We start from the raw sequence: 17187 nt of genomic DNA on the forward strand, positions 1-17187 counted from the left end.
GTTAGAGGGCTGGACACTTGAGAGATGGAGTTAGTGGAAACACAAACCGAGACATAAACTACTGGAATAAGTTATCCATAGGTTATCCAGAAAGTGGGGAAAGTAGGGGCAGATAGAAACTGGTAGGAAGGTAGTAGACACTAACTGGAGAGTGGTAGGAAAGGTAGGTGTTGGGCCTGTGGCAAGGACCACTTGGTGGCATATCCGTGGCACAAATTATATTACATGGCCAAAGCCCTCTTGTTTGTGAACCATACTAACCACAAATTGGATTGCAGGGCTGATTTTACAGGTTAATTAAATGTAGTATTTACCCCTCCACAAAAAATTACTATAAGTCTGAAAGAGTGCCGTTGTGCATTAAAACTCCTGGGCCAGTTTGTTTTGTCCCAGTACAACAGTTCAGTCTAATAATCACAATGTCGGCGGGACAGTCCTGATCTCAGATTCCTGTACCCCTGACTCTATTACATTTCCTGGTGGTCCACATCTGATGATGCCAGGGAACTGTCCTTGGGCAGCACAGCACGAGCACTAGGACTTTGCAGAGAGTGCTCCAGCCGTGCTTTCTGCAAGGTCCTGCATGTTGGGGGCACACTAAACAAGGCCCTTCTGTGCTTTAGATGGTGGGTCTTCCCTCTTTTTTGCATGGTCCAACAAACTATGGGCAAGTTGCATCACTGGCGATGCTCCCTCTCAAACCTGCCTACCTGTCCTGTCCCAATGTTGAGAAGTGTCGTAGTTTTTTTTTTTTTTTTTATAAAACCTGGAATCTAACTGGCATTATTCATCCCCTCCAGTGTTGTTTTACATGCTAGATTTTTTTTCACAAGCGAAAAGATGTACATATATCGAATGATGACCTTTCTTTCCATGTAGGTAGTGTAAGTAAATATAAATAGTTTAGATGGTAAACATTATAAGAAACACAGAAAAGTGCTAGGTTCCCCACACTAGCAGGGTTATTAGCTAAAGTGAGATTTTTGTTGTGAATTAAAAATAAATTAGTCAAATGGAAACCGATTTGGACATTTTTCCAGTTCACTTACTTTGGCCTAAAATTTGAAATTTACTATAAATTCACTTTGAATTACCCATAGTTCTCACTTTAGTAAATAAAACCCTGTAGGATTTTTTCTGTTTTTTTTTTAAGAAAAACTTGAGTGACCCTAATTAATTGAAAAATGGTAGACACCTGCCCCATGACTGCTTTCATTTTGTAAATCAATTTTACGTGCAGATTTGTTCAAGTATGCGCAAACATTATAGATTTTTATTTTATTTTTTGCATGCAAAATAAGAGTCTTGAAGTATACAGGGATGTTTTCTATATTGGACTAGCATTATATATTAAAATATAAGCTTTAGACCAGAAGCAGACGTTTAATATTTATATTGTTAGTCCAATGCAAATATATCACTGCGTGCTGTAAAAGTCGTATTACTTGCATCTGAATTACAGTTCTAACACTGGTACTCCAATCTACATTAGTCATTTGCCGAAATAATGGGGGTTGTTATTGATTCTTTGCAGAAAACATGGTGGCCTGTGTAAGTGTTTCTTAATTTACAGTACTTTATGTTTTGAGACAATATAAAATGTAGAAACATTAGTTACTTTTTTGTAAACTGTACTAAATGTGAAACTAAATATAAATAAAATGGTCTTGTGTTGTACTTTCATGTATTCTTATGGAATCTGCAGAAGTTGCTGGGGGGGGAAGTATTGCTAGCATTAGAACTGCACAGACCTTATGCTAATGTACAGAAGATACAGTTACCTAGATAAAATGAGTCACCTATGTTTCAAGGGATATCGTTATCCTACCATTTCCTGCACACATAGACTAATTTGCCTAAAGTATTCCTTGGTCTCAAAACACAAATGGTACACAGTGGTATACCATAAGAAATAACAAATGGTTTTCTTCCCCAATTGAGGAGAAGCAATGGACAACGATTTTCAATAAAATGTTGAAGTCCCACTCTAGCGTAACGTTACAAGAAATAAACTATAAATTCTTGTCTCAATGGTATATCACCCCCGTAGATGTCAAAAAATTTGATCCCACTACCTCACCGTTATGCTGGATATGTATGAAAGTACAGGGTAATTACCAACACATATGGTGGGAATGCAGTAGGGTAGAGGGATTATGGAGAGAAGTACAGAGAATCACCGAACAAACAAGTGGCATCTCATTACCATCCACCCCTGAGGCACTTCTATTTTATCACATCCCTATCTCTATACACAAATTCAAAAATTCTCTGGTATTCTACCTCCTGACTGCAGCTAAACTTGTAATAGCGGGGCTTTGGAAAACAAGTGGAAGACCGTCAAGGAGGGAATGGTTTCTGAAAATTGAGGACATTCATAGAATGGAGGAGCTAAGACTGTCTTCTCTAGGCAAATCCCAATTATATAAATCACTATGGGACCCATGGAAATCTTTTCTAATAAACTCAAAGTAAGTTATAAAAATACGGGGACAAAGTCAGGTCTAGAACACACATATGTACTTAGGGGAAAAATTGACAAGTATAATGGTACTTATCATTCACCTTCACTACAGTATCCCAGAATGTACACAATCGCGGGAATTGTCATATCCTTAACATTAATGACAAGTTGTTTATATCATTGTCACAGTAACTGGAACCAAGAATGTAATGTAAAAGAAATGTATGTAAGCTTTATGTATACCGTTATGTTTATACTTCTATCCAACCATTTTCTGAGACATGTAATGTTTAACATGCAAAAATGAAAAAAAAAAAAAAAAAAAAAAAAGTATTCCTTGGTCTCACCACAGGGTACACAGACATAACACAATTCTTCCCTCCCCCATTCTATTTTTCAAGGCTGCAAGTCCAGCATGCACAGAGCTAGAGACTGTAATGTTGGATTGGCTGGGAAAGATGATCGGTTTGCCAGAGCACTTTTTAGCTGGCAGTAAAGGAGAAGGTGGAGGAGTTATTCAGGTAAGAAAAATCTTTTTGTTGACATATAGCGCGATCTTTTCAGCAAGTTTTTTCTTCTTCTTCTTCTTTATACATGTTATGATTAATTTATAAATTCTTTATTTTTGTAGTGCATAACAAGAATAACATACAGGCGTGAGGTACCCCAACGGCAGTCCTCAGGCACACGTATAACATTTAAAACAATGGGGTGAACCGTAATGCATGCACATTTTTATATTATTGAATCAAAACCGTTAAAGCGAGGAGTATAAGCCAAGTAATGATAAGCAAGAGTAGAAGTCACTGTTTTCTGTTGGTTAGTAGGTAGGTAAGCGGGCAGGGTAGTGTCCAAAGATTTAGAGACGTATAATGAAGTCTGTTTGTGCGCAGGTAGATGTTATCTAGTGGTAAGTGTGTGCGAGGTAAGGTAGGAGAGCTATATGCCTTTTCCGTCCCCTTAACAATTATGGGTTACTCTCGTGATTACGATATGCCTTGGAGCAATATTCAATCAATGTAAGGCAGCACAAACCTACCAGTTAATGCGGGAGGCTGTCTGGGTCCAGGCTTGACTTAGCGGTAACCATAGGGGATATATCTTGAGTGAAGGTGGTTTGACCTACTGGCAGCGTTTAAACTTCTGTTAGGCACATATTCTGTTGTAGGGTATCAACAGGTGGAGCAAGACCCTGTTTAAAGGGGCGCATAGCCAAGCGTGTCCCTACCGTGCTAACACTCTTTGTCTCAACTCTATAATTATTCTGGCATGTGTGCTATGGGGCATCTTCCCTTTACTATATGTTCATGTTCGTGATATGTGTGGTATGCGATTATGGGGTGTTAAGCCCCGATCTCTCTGTTGTAGGTGTATTCCGCCTTGTCCCGGGAAAACATGAGGTGCTTAGCCTGTGGTACCCTAGCAATTAGAAGTGTAAGACTCAATGAGGGGTTGCTTGCCCAGTTATCCTTTTCCATCTTAGCTAATGGGATATTTGCACGGCGTGCAAGTGTATTAGTCTGTCAAAATTATAAGGCTGGTCGCAGCGGGCTGGCTGGGTAGGTAGAGGACATAGCTGGGGAGGGCCGGCTGGACTTGTGAAGGTTACAAGCCAGTTAAAAGATAGTGCCTCGTCAGTATCATAGCTCGAGAGAGGAGACCACAGGTTGTGCCGTGTGATTTATATATAATAAACCAAACTAGTATAGAGAAACATAAATATAAAACATAAGGATTTGCCATAATGTCGGAGGAAGAAATAATGCGGCTTCTGCCTGCGTAGGCGGCGACACAGTGTAAACAGTAGGTTCGATGCCAGGCTCGACCTATTCCCCTAGGTGTCATGGGCAAGGCGTCGCCACATAAGCAGGCACAGCCGGTATATGGCCAGGTTAATCGTATATGTCTGGGCCAGCTATCTAAATAGCACGTAAGAGTACCGTCTTGGCAACCATAATTAAGCTGTAGTAGACTCATTCATTAAACAAGTAATATAACGTTAGTCATGGGCAGCGGCCTAGGAAACAATGCCATAAACAGATGTGAGAGGCTACTGCTACTGTTATGAGCAATGGTGTCCTTGTTCGGGATAGTAAAGCTGGATAGCCAATAACCGTTCATCAGTGTGCTGTCACAACATGAGACATTTTGTAATATACCATTCTAGACGGTGCATTCTCCAACGCCCGGTGGTCCCGGAGCAGTGTGCACGAGGTGAGTGCGGCTGGGCCAGGCCTCCGAGTGTCCCATAGTCTCTACGTCGTGACATTGGCATAGGCCTCTGGAGTGGAGCTCTGGGGAACAAACGGAGTGCTCCGGTCCGGATCCCAGGTATGGGTGCGGTTGGGGGAGTTGGCATTGCTCGCGTTGGCTGGCTCCGCCAGTGTTAGCAGCTCTTGGGGTAGGTTCAGCAGTCGGAGAAAGGCCGGGGCGTCCCGTATATCCTGGATGCTGTGTGTGGTCGTCCCTCTCGTGACTGATAGAGTCCTGGGAGGTCGCCACCTATAGTCCAATTTATGGGCCCGGAGGAGTAAGGTGAGAGGTCTAAGCGTTCGGCGCCACGCCAAGGTGCTGCTGGATAGATCCGGGTACAGTGAGAGCTCCATGTTCTCAAATCTAAGGGGAGTCTTGCCTCGGAGGGCTGAGAAAATCGTTGCTTTGTGTCCGCTGTTACGGAGGTTCAAAATGACATCGCTCGTAGCATTGTTTGGTGCGTTTGAGGATTTAGGGATTCGGAAAACCCCTACTGGGGTGATCGTGGCCTGCCATCCCTGTGGCAGGGTTGTGAGTAACATGCGGTCGATTAGCTTTGGCAGGTCGGCGTCAGCGATGGCATCGGGAATTCCCCTGATTTTGAGGTTAGAGGCGCGCCTGGCATCCTCCAGAGTCGCGATGCGTTGTTCGGACTGCCGGTTCTAGTGTTCCAGGCCTTGCACCGTGTGGTGTAGCGCAGAGATTTCCTGGGCTTGGGTTAGCGAGGAGCCTTCGAGCACGGAGATGTGGCCTGTCAGGCCTTGGAGGTCCGCGCAAAGCGCTGAGACTTCTTCGCGGAAGCTGTTTTTCAGGTCCGCCATCATCTTCTTCATAATCGCCACGGTGAGCGGTTCCGATTCACCCTTTTTCCCGCTGTGTTTTGCCTGCCGCAGTGGATCTGGGGGTGACGGGTATCCCCCGTCCCCCTCATCGGAGAAATCCTCGGAAAAGTCCGAGCACCCTCTGTGTTGGGCCGCCATGTTGGCCTCGGTGGCTCCGCGTGCTTGCATCCACATTTCCCCGATCGTTAGTCCCGGGGTGGGCTTGTGTGGTATCGTTCTTTTCCCTTTCTTCCCCATTAAGTCTCGTGGTGTGTGCCAGTGAGTTAGAGGGAAAATCGGGGGTATTTCAGGCGTTTTTCGCTGTTTGGGGCTCGGAGCTCCGTTTACATGCGTCTTGTTGCTTCAGCGTTCAGGCCCCGCCCCTCCGTTATGATTAATTTAAACTACCTGACAGTACTTTCTTTATGTTTTGAAGTAAATTCTATTTTTGGAAAATAGTATATCCACTGTTTATATCAGAAATATATCTGCATTTATCTTATACCATTGTACAGCGCTATGGAATCTGATGGTGTTATATAAATAATAAACTAATAATCTACATAGAAGACATATATGCATAAATAGACATATGAAATTGTATCTCTGCTCCTTCCCTCAATTGCCTTACCCATTAAACCAATCTAACAGATGACTGTCATTGTTAAAGGATCACTATAGGGTCAGGAACACAAACATGTATAGAAAAATAGATACAAGGTGTAATAAACCACAACTGCTTAGAATTGGCAGCTACATACGTTTCACAAGCGTCTAGAAATGAGTGAAAGCTCAAAAATCAAGTATGTGTATGTGCGCTCAAAAGTAAATACTGTAGAAAATGTATAATATATTTATTGAGTAATAACTCATATAAGATCACTATAAATATAAATAAAAAATAAATATGAATAAATGAATCGAAACAAACAATAAATGAAAAATAAAAATATAAACGTGAACCCACTGTTTACAACAATGCACAAATTAACTCTATATTATAGATACATAATATACATTGTGTAAAAAGGAATATCAACTAGCTGCCTAATAAATGACACAAATGTAATAAATACAAATGAAAAATAAAAAAATAAATAAAGGAAAATAGTACCTGCCTCGGTGTGGGCCCCCCACCGAGGTATATATGTATGGAAATCTGTACTTGAAAAAGCAAAGTTAAGTAGACAATAAATGAAGAAAACTGGTTAAGAGTTCTAAGCAGCAGACCTCCGTCAGATGGCAATGAAATACACCGCGGTCGGGATCTTCAAAAAAGACCGCGGTGTAGTTGTAGCAGACCACCCACAGTTGCAGCTGATGGAGTATAAACAAGCTGTGAGCTTATACCGCGGTATAGGTTCACAAAAGACCGCGGTATAGGTAGATGAGACGGCGGTCAGTAAGATCCTTTCCAGGGATCCGGAGTAAGAAAGCACAGCGAACTCTCACGAACAAAAAAAAAAATGATAAATGGCTAAAATAAAAATAAAAATTGAATCAAAATAGGCAGCTGAAAAAACACAGCGGGTCCAGTGATGAACTGCAGCCACGTCCACGCGTTTCGTCCCGCCCACGGGACTTTATCAAGACTAGATAGCTGCAAAGAGGACCTGATTTAAATACCCCCAAAAATTAAATGAAGTAATTAAACATTAAGGGGAAACACCCTAAATTAGGGAAATTAATCAAATACACTTGACCGGATAGCCACAATTTATATGCATATGTGTATAAAGAATACTCTTTAGAAAAATATAAAATATATAAATAGTTAGGCAACATAATATAAATAACTGAATAAGAATATTAATCAAAAATATAAATATATAAACCTATGTACAAAAATTCAATCAAATCACCATTTAAAGGGACAGACTTGATTATTACAAAATATAATTAACATTAAAAATAGAATAAAAAATCCTTGATAGATGTTAGGATGTCACTACTGATGACCAGAAACAATAGATACATATACATCTGATAGAAAGAATGCGGGGGGGGGGGGGGAATATACGCTATCCCCATAAGTTGGATACCAGATGGATTTTTCTCATGAAAAATGGCAAAGTGACGGGCTACTGAAGACCTGTTGTCATTACGAATAATAGCTGTTCTATGCTCACGAAATCTACATTTCAGGGGTCTTGTGGTTTGGCCTACATATTGACGCCCACAAGGGCAAGTTAGTAGATATACCACAAAAGAAGTGTTAAAAGTAATATCAGATTGAACTGAAAAAATTAAGTCAGAATTATTATAGGGGCTAAATGTAGAACTCTGATGGCAAATATAGCTACATGTAAGGCATTTTGTATGACCACAACGTTTGTTAGGTAACCCATCTTTACCATCTTTGTGTTTCTCAGTGGAATGATGTAGCTTGGAGGGGGCTAAGATGTTCTTTAGACTTGGGGCCTTTCTGAATGTGACTTTTGGGGTTTCTGAAATACAAAAAGATAGCCATGGGTCCTTGGTTAGAATAGGCCAATATATGTAGAAGATATTAATAATATCGTCATAACCCTTATTAAACGTGGTGGAAAATATAGGTGTCGAACCTTTTCCCACGTCTTTGGTGCTAATATTAAACTTGGCTCTTTTTAATATGGAAACATGAGATTTACCCAATAATTCAAGGATCGTATAATGCTCATTGGTATGAGATTCATGTTCCCCATGAGTCAGTGACGTTGTCGGGGTCGGATTGGGAGGACTCAGAACTTGAGACTTAGGCCAAAGTGTGTGATTTAAATTATGCCCTTTCATATAAGCCTTTAGGATCTTGTCAGGTGGATAAGATTTTTCTATAAAACGCTGACAAAGTCTAAGAGACTCTTTCTCATAATCTGACACAAACGTGCAATTTCGTTTGATTCTGGCAAATTGCCCTACGGGAATATTTTAAATCCATGTAGGGTGATGGCCACTATTAGCATGTAGATAACATTCACATCTACGCTCTTTAGGTACGTTTTGGTGGTAATACGCCCTTCAGAACCCGTAAGAGAGAAATCCAAAAAGTCAATAGTAGACTTATGTTTCTTGTATGTGAAAGAAAGACCCCAAAGGTTACTATTAATGTAAGACATAAAATCTTCAACTTCATTCCAATCACCCCTCCAAACAATAAGGATATCATCGATAAACCTACGATAAAGGGCGAGTCGCTCCATCCAATAAGGTTCAGTGAGTATCATAGACTGTTCCCAGTGACCCATGAACAAGTTTGCATAGGATGGAGCGAAACTCGCCCCCATCGCGTTTGTACAAAAAACTTGTCGTTAAACTCAAAATAATTATGTGTTAACATAAATTCCGTAAATCTGATGATATATTCAGCTTGCTTGACTGGGAGAAGAGGGTCTGATCTTAAATACGATGAAATGGCTTTTAGACCCAATGTATGGTCAATATTGGAGTAGAGCGCTGCCACATCAATCGATAACCAACAATAGTGTTCTAACCATTCTACTTCCTTAACAATGGATAACACATGTCCTGTGTCCTTCAAAAAAGAGGGCAGATGTGGAACATATCTCTGCAAATGGAAATCTACCCACTTAGAAATGGGGGATATGAGTGAACCCAAACCCGATATAATGGGGCGACCCGGTGGATTAGTGAGGGATTTATGTACCTTGGGGAGGTAGTAGAAAATAGGGATCTCTCCTTTAGCTGAGAGGAAAAAAGTCTTTCTTTTTTTATCAATAGCACCGTTCAGATATGCCTGTTCTATGAGATCTCTTAAATCCCTCCTAAAACGTGGAGTAGGGTCACATGTTAGGACCTCATAGTAATCTCTGTTGCTTAGAATTTGATCTGCTTCTTTTAAATGGTCCACTTTATCCAACAGGACAATGCCCCCTCCCTTGTCGGCTCCCTTAATAATTAGGTTATGATTAGTGATGTACCAAACTGTTCGCTGGCGAATAGTTCCTGGCAAACATAGCGTGTTCGCGTTCGCCGCCGCGGGCGAACACATGGGCGGTTCGATCCGCCCCCTATTCGTCATCATTGAGCAAACTTTGACCCTGTGCCTCACGGTCAGCAGACACATTCCAGCAAATTAGCAGCAGACCCTCCCTTCCAGACCCTCCCAGCATCCATTTTAGATTCATTCTGAAGCTGCATGCTTAGTGAGAGGAGGGAAAGTGTAGCTGCTGCTCATTAGATAGGGAAATTGATAGCTAAGCTAGGGTATTCAGTGTCCACTATAATCCTGAAGGACTCATCTGATCTCTGCTGTAAGAACAGCACCCCAAAAAGCCCTTTTTAGGGCTAGAACATCAGGCTGCTTTTTTTTTTCTGTATAATGTAATTGCAGTTGCCTGCCTGCCAGCTTCTGTGTCAGGCTCACAGTGGATACTGTGCCCACTTGCCCAGTGCCACCACTCATATCTGGTGTCACAATAGCTTAAGCTTGCATTTAAAACCCCAACATTTATTTCACTGTAATAGATTGAAAAAAAGCAGTTAGTTGTCTGCCAGCTTCTGTGTCGGGCTCAGTGGATACTGTGCCCATTTGCCCAGTGCCACCACTCATATATGGTGTCTCTGTAGTGTGCTTTTACAAAGAAAAACAGTTTTCCAGTGTAAGCTAATAGCAGTCAGTGTCCTTAAAGCGGGTGTGTCAGGCCTTCAGCGTGTGCTCTGCAGACCTCTGCCAGTGCACATTGCCACTCATATTTGGTGTCATAATAGCGTGCATTTAAAAACAAAATATTTTTTTCACTGTTATAGATTGAATAGCAGTTAGTTATCTTCAAGCGGGTGTGTCAGGCCTACAGCGTGTACTCTGCAGACCTCTGCCATTGCACATTGCCACTCATATCTGGTCTCACAGTAGCTTGCACGCATAGTACCACTAATCCCCCAAAAAATGACAGGCAGAGGCAGGCCACCCCGCAGGGGCCATCGTGGTCGTGGTGCTGTGATTCCCTTTGGCCCTAGAATAATGCCCAGTTTTCAGAGGCCACGTACCCTGAACTTGAAAAGTTCTGAGGACATAGTTGACTGGCTAACACAGGACACCAAATCTTCTACAGCTTCCCCTCGGAACCTTGATGCACCATCCTCCTCCAGCTTAGCTTCAGGCACCTCTCAAGATACCACTCACCCGCCTGCCGCCACCACCAAAACTAGCACCACAGCCGCTTTTACTTGGTATGTCAGAGGAGTTATTCACACATCCGTTTGAAGAAATGAGTGATGCGCAACCATTATTGCCAGAGGATGTAGATAACAGGGATATGTCGCAGGCAGCATTACACACATGGACGTACGGTGTGATGATGATGATGTTCAGAGATTGATAATCTTGAGAGGAGTCTGCTGCTCACTGAGCAGAGATTAGTGGGTGCAGGTAGTGGATTGGGAGGAGATGAGACAGATGGAGAACAGGCACATAGCTGGGTAACAGTGGGGCGAGGAAGCAGAGGGGGAGGGAAGAGGAAAGGTTTAGCTAGTCCTGATCTAGTGCAGCCTAACAGATTTGCCCGTTTGAGTGAAGATGTTGGGTGCGTCAGCTCAGGAGTAGCTGTACTGCAGGAAGCTGTTCCTTCTAACAGCCGTGGGAACAGCCCCTCTAGTATGGGTGGGGTTGAGAGGGTAAGGAAGTCTAGACAGGTCGAGGTGGTAGGGGACTCTATTATTAAAAGAGTAGTTAGGGTAATCTGCCACTCTGATCGACACAACCGGACAGTTTGCTGTCTCCCGGGTGCTCGGGTCCGGCATGTTGCCGACAGAGTGGAGGGATTATTGGGAGGGGCTGGGGATGACCCAGCTGTCATGGTCCATATTGGAACCAATGACAAAGTCAGAGGAAAATGGAAGGTCCTAAAGAATGAGTTCAGGGATCTAGGAAGTAAGCTAAAGAAAAGGACCTCCAAGGTAATATTTTCAGAAATAGGAGATTAGAGAGGTCAATGCGTGGCTGAAGTCTTGGTGCAGGAAAGAGGATTTGGGGTTTTTAGAGCACTGGGCCGATTTTGCGCTTGGGTACAACCTGTATAGTCGTGATGGATTGCACCTAAAGGGATGATGGGTCTGCTGTGCTGGGGAATAGGATGGCTAAAAGGTTGGAGGGGGGGAGGCTCAAAGCAATCTAGAAAATGGAGATAGCATAGAAATGAGATGGGCCTTAGCTCAGAACAATGGGGGTGGAGATGGGGGAGGGGGAAGCTCAGAACAGAGGAGGTATGTAATATTGATTCACAAAAAGTACAAATGACTCATGGTAATATTAAATGTATGCTTACTAATGCAAGGAGCCTATATAACAAAATGGGGGAACTAGAGGCAATAGCATAAACTAAACAATACGATATAATAGGCATAACAGAAACATGGTGGGATGAGACACATGACTGGGCAGTTAACGTAAATGGGTACACATTATTTAGGAGGGATAGGAAAAACAAGAAGGGTGGTTTGTATGTCAGCCATGAGTTCAAGTCAAATCTTAGGCATGTGGAGTGTGACGAGGAAAATGTGGAAGCTTTATGGGTAGATATCTGCTTGGGGCAAACAAAGGGAAATATGTTATTGGTTAGGATATGTTATAAACCACCAAATGTAAATATTAATGAGGAAGAACTGCTGTTAGAGCAAATTGGTGAAGCTGCAAATCGGGGGAACACATTAATTATTGGAGATTTTAATTACCCGGACATAAATTGGGATAGAGGGACTAGTACTTCAGCTAGGGTAATCCGTTTTTTGAATGTGTTAAATGACACCTTTATGTCACAACTGGTACAAGGACCAACTAGAAAGGATGCTTGTCTGGATCTCGTTATAACAAACAATGTTAATCTTTTAACCAACATTCAAGTAGGGGAGCATTTGGGAAATAGTGATCACAATATGGTAACTTTTGAAATAAACTCAAAAAAGCAAAAGCATGTGGGGTATATTAAAACGTATAATTTTAAAAAAGCCAATTTTAATAAGATTAGGGCAGCTCTACAACATATCGACTGGCATGAACGCCTTAGTGATAAAAACACTGAGGAAAAATGGAAACTATTCAAACAAATCTTAGAAAGGTACATTTCACAGTATGTACCATTGGGTAATAAATATAAAAGAAACAAATTAAAACCAATGTGGCTTAGTAGAGAAGTAAAACAAGAGATTAAAAATAAAAAAGGGCATTTAAAGCATTCAAATCGGACAAATCAGAGGCATCCTATATAAGATATAAGGAAGCCAATAATACTTGCAAAAATGCAATTAAAGTGGCTAAACTAGAAAATGAGAAATTGATAGCCAAAGAATTCAAAACCAACCCCAAACATTTTTTCAAGTACATTAATTCTAAAAAAACAAAAAATGAAAGTGTAGGTACACTGAAAACAGAGATGGGTCTGTTAGTCAATGAAGACCAAGAAAAGGCAGAAATGTTAAATCACTATTTTTCTTCGGTATATATTAATGAGGATCCTATGGCAAGAGATATGCATATGATTGCTGCAACAAACTTGCAGATAACTTGTGATTGGATAACTCGAGACAAGGTGCTACAGCTATTAAAGAAAATTAATGTAAATAAAGCTCCGGGGCCTGACGGTATCCACCCACGAGTACTTAAGGAGCTAAGTGGGGAAATAAGTGAACCTCTGTATTTAATTTTTCAAGATTCTTTTGTTTCAGGTATTGTACCGGAGGATTGGAGGAAGGCAGATGTTGTTCATATATTTAAAAAGGGTTCAAAATCCTTGCCTGGAAATTATAGACCTGTGAGCTTAACTTCTGTGACTGGGAAAATATTTGAACAGCTATTAAGGGATAATATTCAGGAATTCATTGGGAAGAACTGTTATTAGCAAAAATCAGCATGGTTTTATGAAACATAGGTCATGTCAAACTAACCTAATTGCATTCTACGAAGAAGTAAGTAGAAATATAGATCAGGGTGTTGCAGTGGATGTGATCTACTTGGATTTTGCCAAGGCATTTGATACGGTTCCTCACAATAGGTTAGTCTTCAAACTAAAATAAATTGGTCTAGATGAATATTCTTGTTCTTGGGTAGAACATTGGCTTAAGGATAGAGTAGAACGAGTTGTCATAAATGGTAAATTTTCAAGCTGGACAGAGGTGCCAAGTGGTGTCCCTCAGGGTTCTGTTTTGGGACCGCTTCTATTTAACATATTTATAAATGATCTTGAAATGGGCATTGAAAGCCATGTATCAGTGTTTGCAGATGACACAAAACTTTGTAAAGTAATAAAATGTGAGCAGGATATTGCCTTGCTGCAGAGGGATTTGGATAGATTGGGGGACTGGGCACTAAAATGGCAGATGAAATTTAACGTAGAAAAAATGCAAAGTTATGCACTTCGGGGTTAAGAATGCACAAGCAATTTACACCCTAAATGGTAGTGAACTAGGTATAACCACACACGAGAAGGATTTGGGAATTGTTATAGACAACAAATTAGGTAGCAATATGCAATGTCAATCTGCCGTTGCTAAGGCCAGTAAGTTTTTGTCATGTATAAATAGGGGCATAAATTCTCGAGATGAAAATATAATTTTGCCTCTTTATAAATCGCTGGTAAGACCACACCTTGAATATGCTGTGCAATTTTGGGCACCTGTTCTAAAGAAGGATATCATGGCACTAGAAAAAGTGCAGAGACAAGCTACAAAATTGATAAAAGGAATGGAGCATTTTAGTTATGAAGAAAGTTTAAAACATTTAAATCTCTTAAGTTTGGAAAAACGGCGCCTTAGAGGGGATATGATAACATTATACAAATATATTCGGGGCCAGTACAAACCATTATCTGGAAATCTATTCATAAACAGGGCTATACATAGGACACGAGGTCACACATTTAGGCTTGAAGAAAGGAGATTTCATCTAAGGCAAAGAAAATGTTTTTTACAGTAAGAGCAATAAGGATATGGAATTCATTGCCGGAAGAGGTGGTTTTGTCTATACAGATGTTTAAATTGCAATTGGATAAATACTTGCAAAAACATAACATACAGGGATACAATTTCTAATTAGTTGGCTAATAACTGCTTTATCCAAGGAGACATCTGACTGCTATTTTGGGGTCAAGAAGGAATTTTTTCCTAGTTTGTTGCAAAATTGGAAGCGCTTCAGACTGGGTTTTTTGCCTTCTTTTGGATCGACAGCAAAAGCATATGTGAGGAAGGCTGAACTTGATGGACGCAAGTCTCTTTTCAGCTATGTAACTATGTAACTCTGTAACTATGTTGTACCCGCTGCTGCTTCCTTTGCTGAGCTGTCAGATACAAGTGAAATGGTTGATGATGACGATGCGTCCATGAATGTCACGTGGGTGCCCGCTCGGCAAGAAGAAGAACAGGACGAAAGTTCAGATGGGGAGACAGAGAGGAGGAGGAGGAGACAAGTTGAAAGCAGGGGGAGGTCGCCGCAAGGAGCTAGTGGCACAGTCAGACAGCATGCATCGGCACCCGGGTTCAGCCCGACGCACGCCAATCAACGCATGCTGTGTCCAATACCAGAATGCCGTCATTGCAGAGCTCAGCAGGGTGGAATTTTTTTGTGTGTCTGCCTCTGACAACAGCGATGCCATTTGGAACCTGTGCCAAAAGAAACTGAGTCGTGGGAAGTCCAACACCCACCTAGGTACAACTGCTTTGCGTAGGCACATGATCTCACATCACAAACGCCTATGGAATCAACACATGAGTACAAGCAGCACGCAAACTCTAAGCCGCCATCCTCCTCCTGGTCCAGCATCTTCAGCAACGTCAACCACTGCTGTCCTCCTTGCCCCCTCTCAACCATCTGCCACTCCGTCTCCCGCCTTGAGCAGTTCCCGCTCATCTGCCCAGTCATGTGTCTGTCAAGGACATGTTTGAGCCTAAGAAGCCAATGTCAGAAAGTCACCCCCTTGCACAGCGTCTGACAGCTGGCTTGTCCGAACTATTAGCCCGCCAGCTTTTACCATACAAGCTGGTGGAGTCTGAGGCGTTCAAAAAATTTGTAGCTATTGGGACACCGCAGTGGAAGGTACCCGGCCGAAATTTCTTTTCACAAAAGGCAATCCCCAACCTGTACTCGATTGTGCAAAAGGAAGTTATGGCATGTCTGGCACACAGTGTTGGGGCAAGGGTCCATCTGACCACTGATATCTGGTCTGCAAAGCATGGTCAGGGCAGGTATATCACCTACACTGCGCATTGGGTAAACCTGCTGACGGCTGCCAAGCATGGAATGCCACCTCCTCTACTCCTCCTACTCCATCCTCTTCCATATCCTCCTCGGCTGAGTCCTCTTCTGCTGCTGCGTCTTGCTCCACATCAAGGCACCCCCCCAGCTCCCCAGGTACTATTCCACATCCCGGATACGGCAGTGTCACGCCGTCTTGGGTTTGACTTGCTTGAAAGCAGAGAGTCACACCGGACAAGCACTCCTGAACGCACAGGTGGAAAAGTGGCTGACTCCGCAGCAACTGGATATCGGCAAAGTGGTTTGTGACCACGGAAAAAATGTGTTAGCAGCATTTAAGTTGGGCAAGTTGACATGTTGCATGGCACATGTGTGTAATCTGATTGTACAACGCTTTGTGCATAAGTACACAGGCTTACAGGACGTCCTGAAGCAGGCCAGGAAGGTGTGTGCCCATTTCAGGTGTTCCTACACGGCCATGGCTCACTTTGCCGATATCCAGCGGCGAAACAACATGCCAGTGAGGCGCTTGATTTGCGACAGCCCGACACGTTGGAATTCAACAATCCTAATGTTCAACCGCCTGCTCCAACAAGAAAAAAGCTGTTAATGAATATTTGTATGACCGGGGTGCTAGGACAGCCTCTGGGGAGCTGGGAATTATTTTGCCACGTTACTGGACGCTCATGCGCAATGCCTGTAGGCTCATGCATACTTTTAAGGAGGTGACAAACCTAGTCAGTCGCACCGAAGGCACAATCAGCGAGATCATACCATTTGTTTTCTTCCTGGAGCGTGCCCTGCGAAGAGTGCTGGATCAGGCCGTGGATGAGCGTGAAGAGGAAGAGTTGTGGTCACCATCACCATCAGAAACAGCCTTATCAGCATCACTTGCTGGACCTGCGGCAACGCTGGAAGAGGATTGTGAGGAAGAGGATTGTGAGGAGGAATGTGGCTTTGAGGAGGAGGAGGAAGACCAACCACAACAGGCATCCCAGGGTGCTCGTTGTCACCTATCTGGTACCCGTGGTGTTGTACGTGGCTGGGGGGGAAGAACATACCTTCATTGACATCAGTTAGGAGGAGGAACGGGAAATGAGTAGCTTGGCATCCAACCTTGTGCAAATGGGGTCTTTCATGCTGTTGTGCCTGTTGAGGGACCCTCGTATAAAAGGCTGAAGGAGAACGACCTGTACTGGGTGTCCACGCTACTAGACCCCCGGTATAAGCAGAAAGTGGCGGAAATGTTACCGAATTACAACAAGTCGGAAAGGATGCAGCATTTGCAAAATAAATTAAAAAGTATGCTTTACACAGCGTATAAGGGTGATGTCACAGCACAACGGGAATCTAAGAGGGGGAGAGGTGGAAGTCATCCTCTTCCTCCCACGAACACGCCGGCAAGGACAGGACGCTTTACAGACGTGTTGTTGATGGAGGACATGCGGAGCTTTTTAAGTCCAACGCAT

The 17187-nt window shown here is 42.6% G+C and overlaps 1 protein-coding gene across 1 annotated transcript in view; it reads left to right on the forward strand.

The window, feature by feature from the left end:
* Nucleotides 1–17187, forward strand: part of DDC (dopa decarboxylase) — a 493139-nt gene that overhangs the window by 128703 nt on the left and 347249 nt on the right. The window contains exon 4 of the mRNA XM_063452033.1: nt 2866–2985. Coding sequence (XP_063308103.1) covers nt 2866–2985 — 120 coding nt within the window. The remainder of the gene's footprint in view (nt 1–2865; nt 2986–17187) is intronic.

The sequence above is a fragment of the Pelobates fuscus genome, chromosome 4 (genome assembly GCF_036172605.1).
Source record: "Pelobates fuscus isolate aPelFus1 chromosome 4, aPelFus1.pri, whole genome shotgun sequence".
Taxonomy (NCBI): domain Eukaryota; kingdom Metazoa; phylum Chordata; class Amphibia; order Anura; family Pelobatidae; genus Pelobates; species Pelobates fuscus.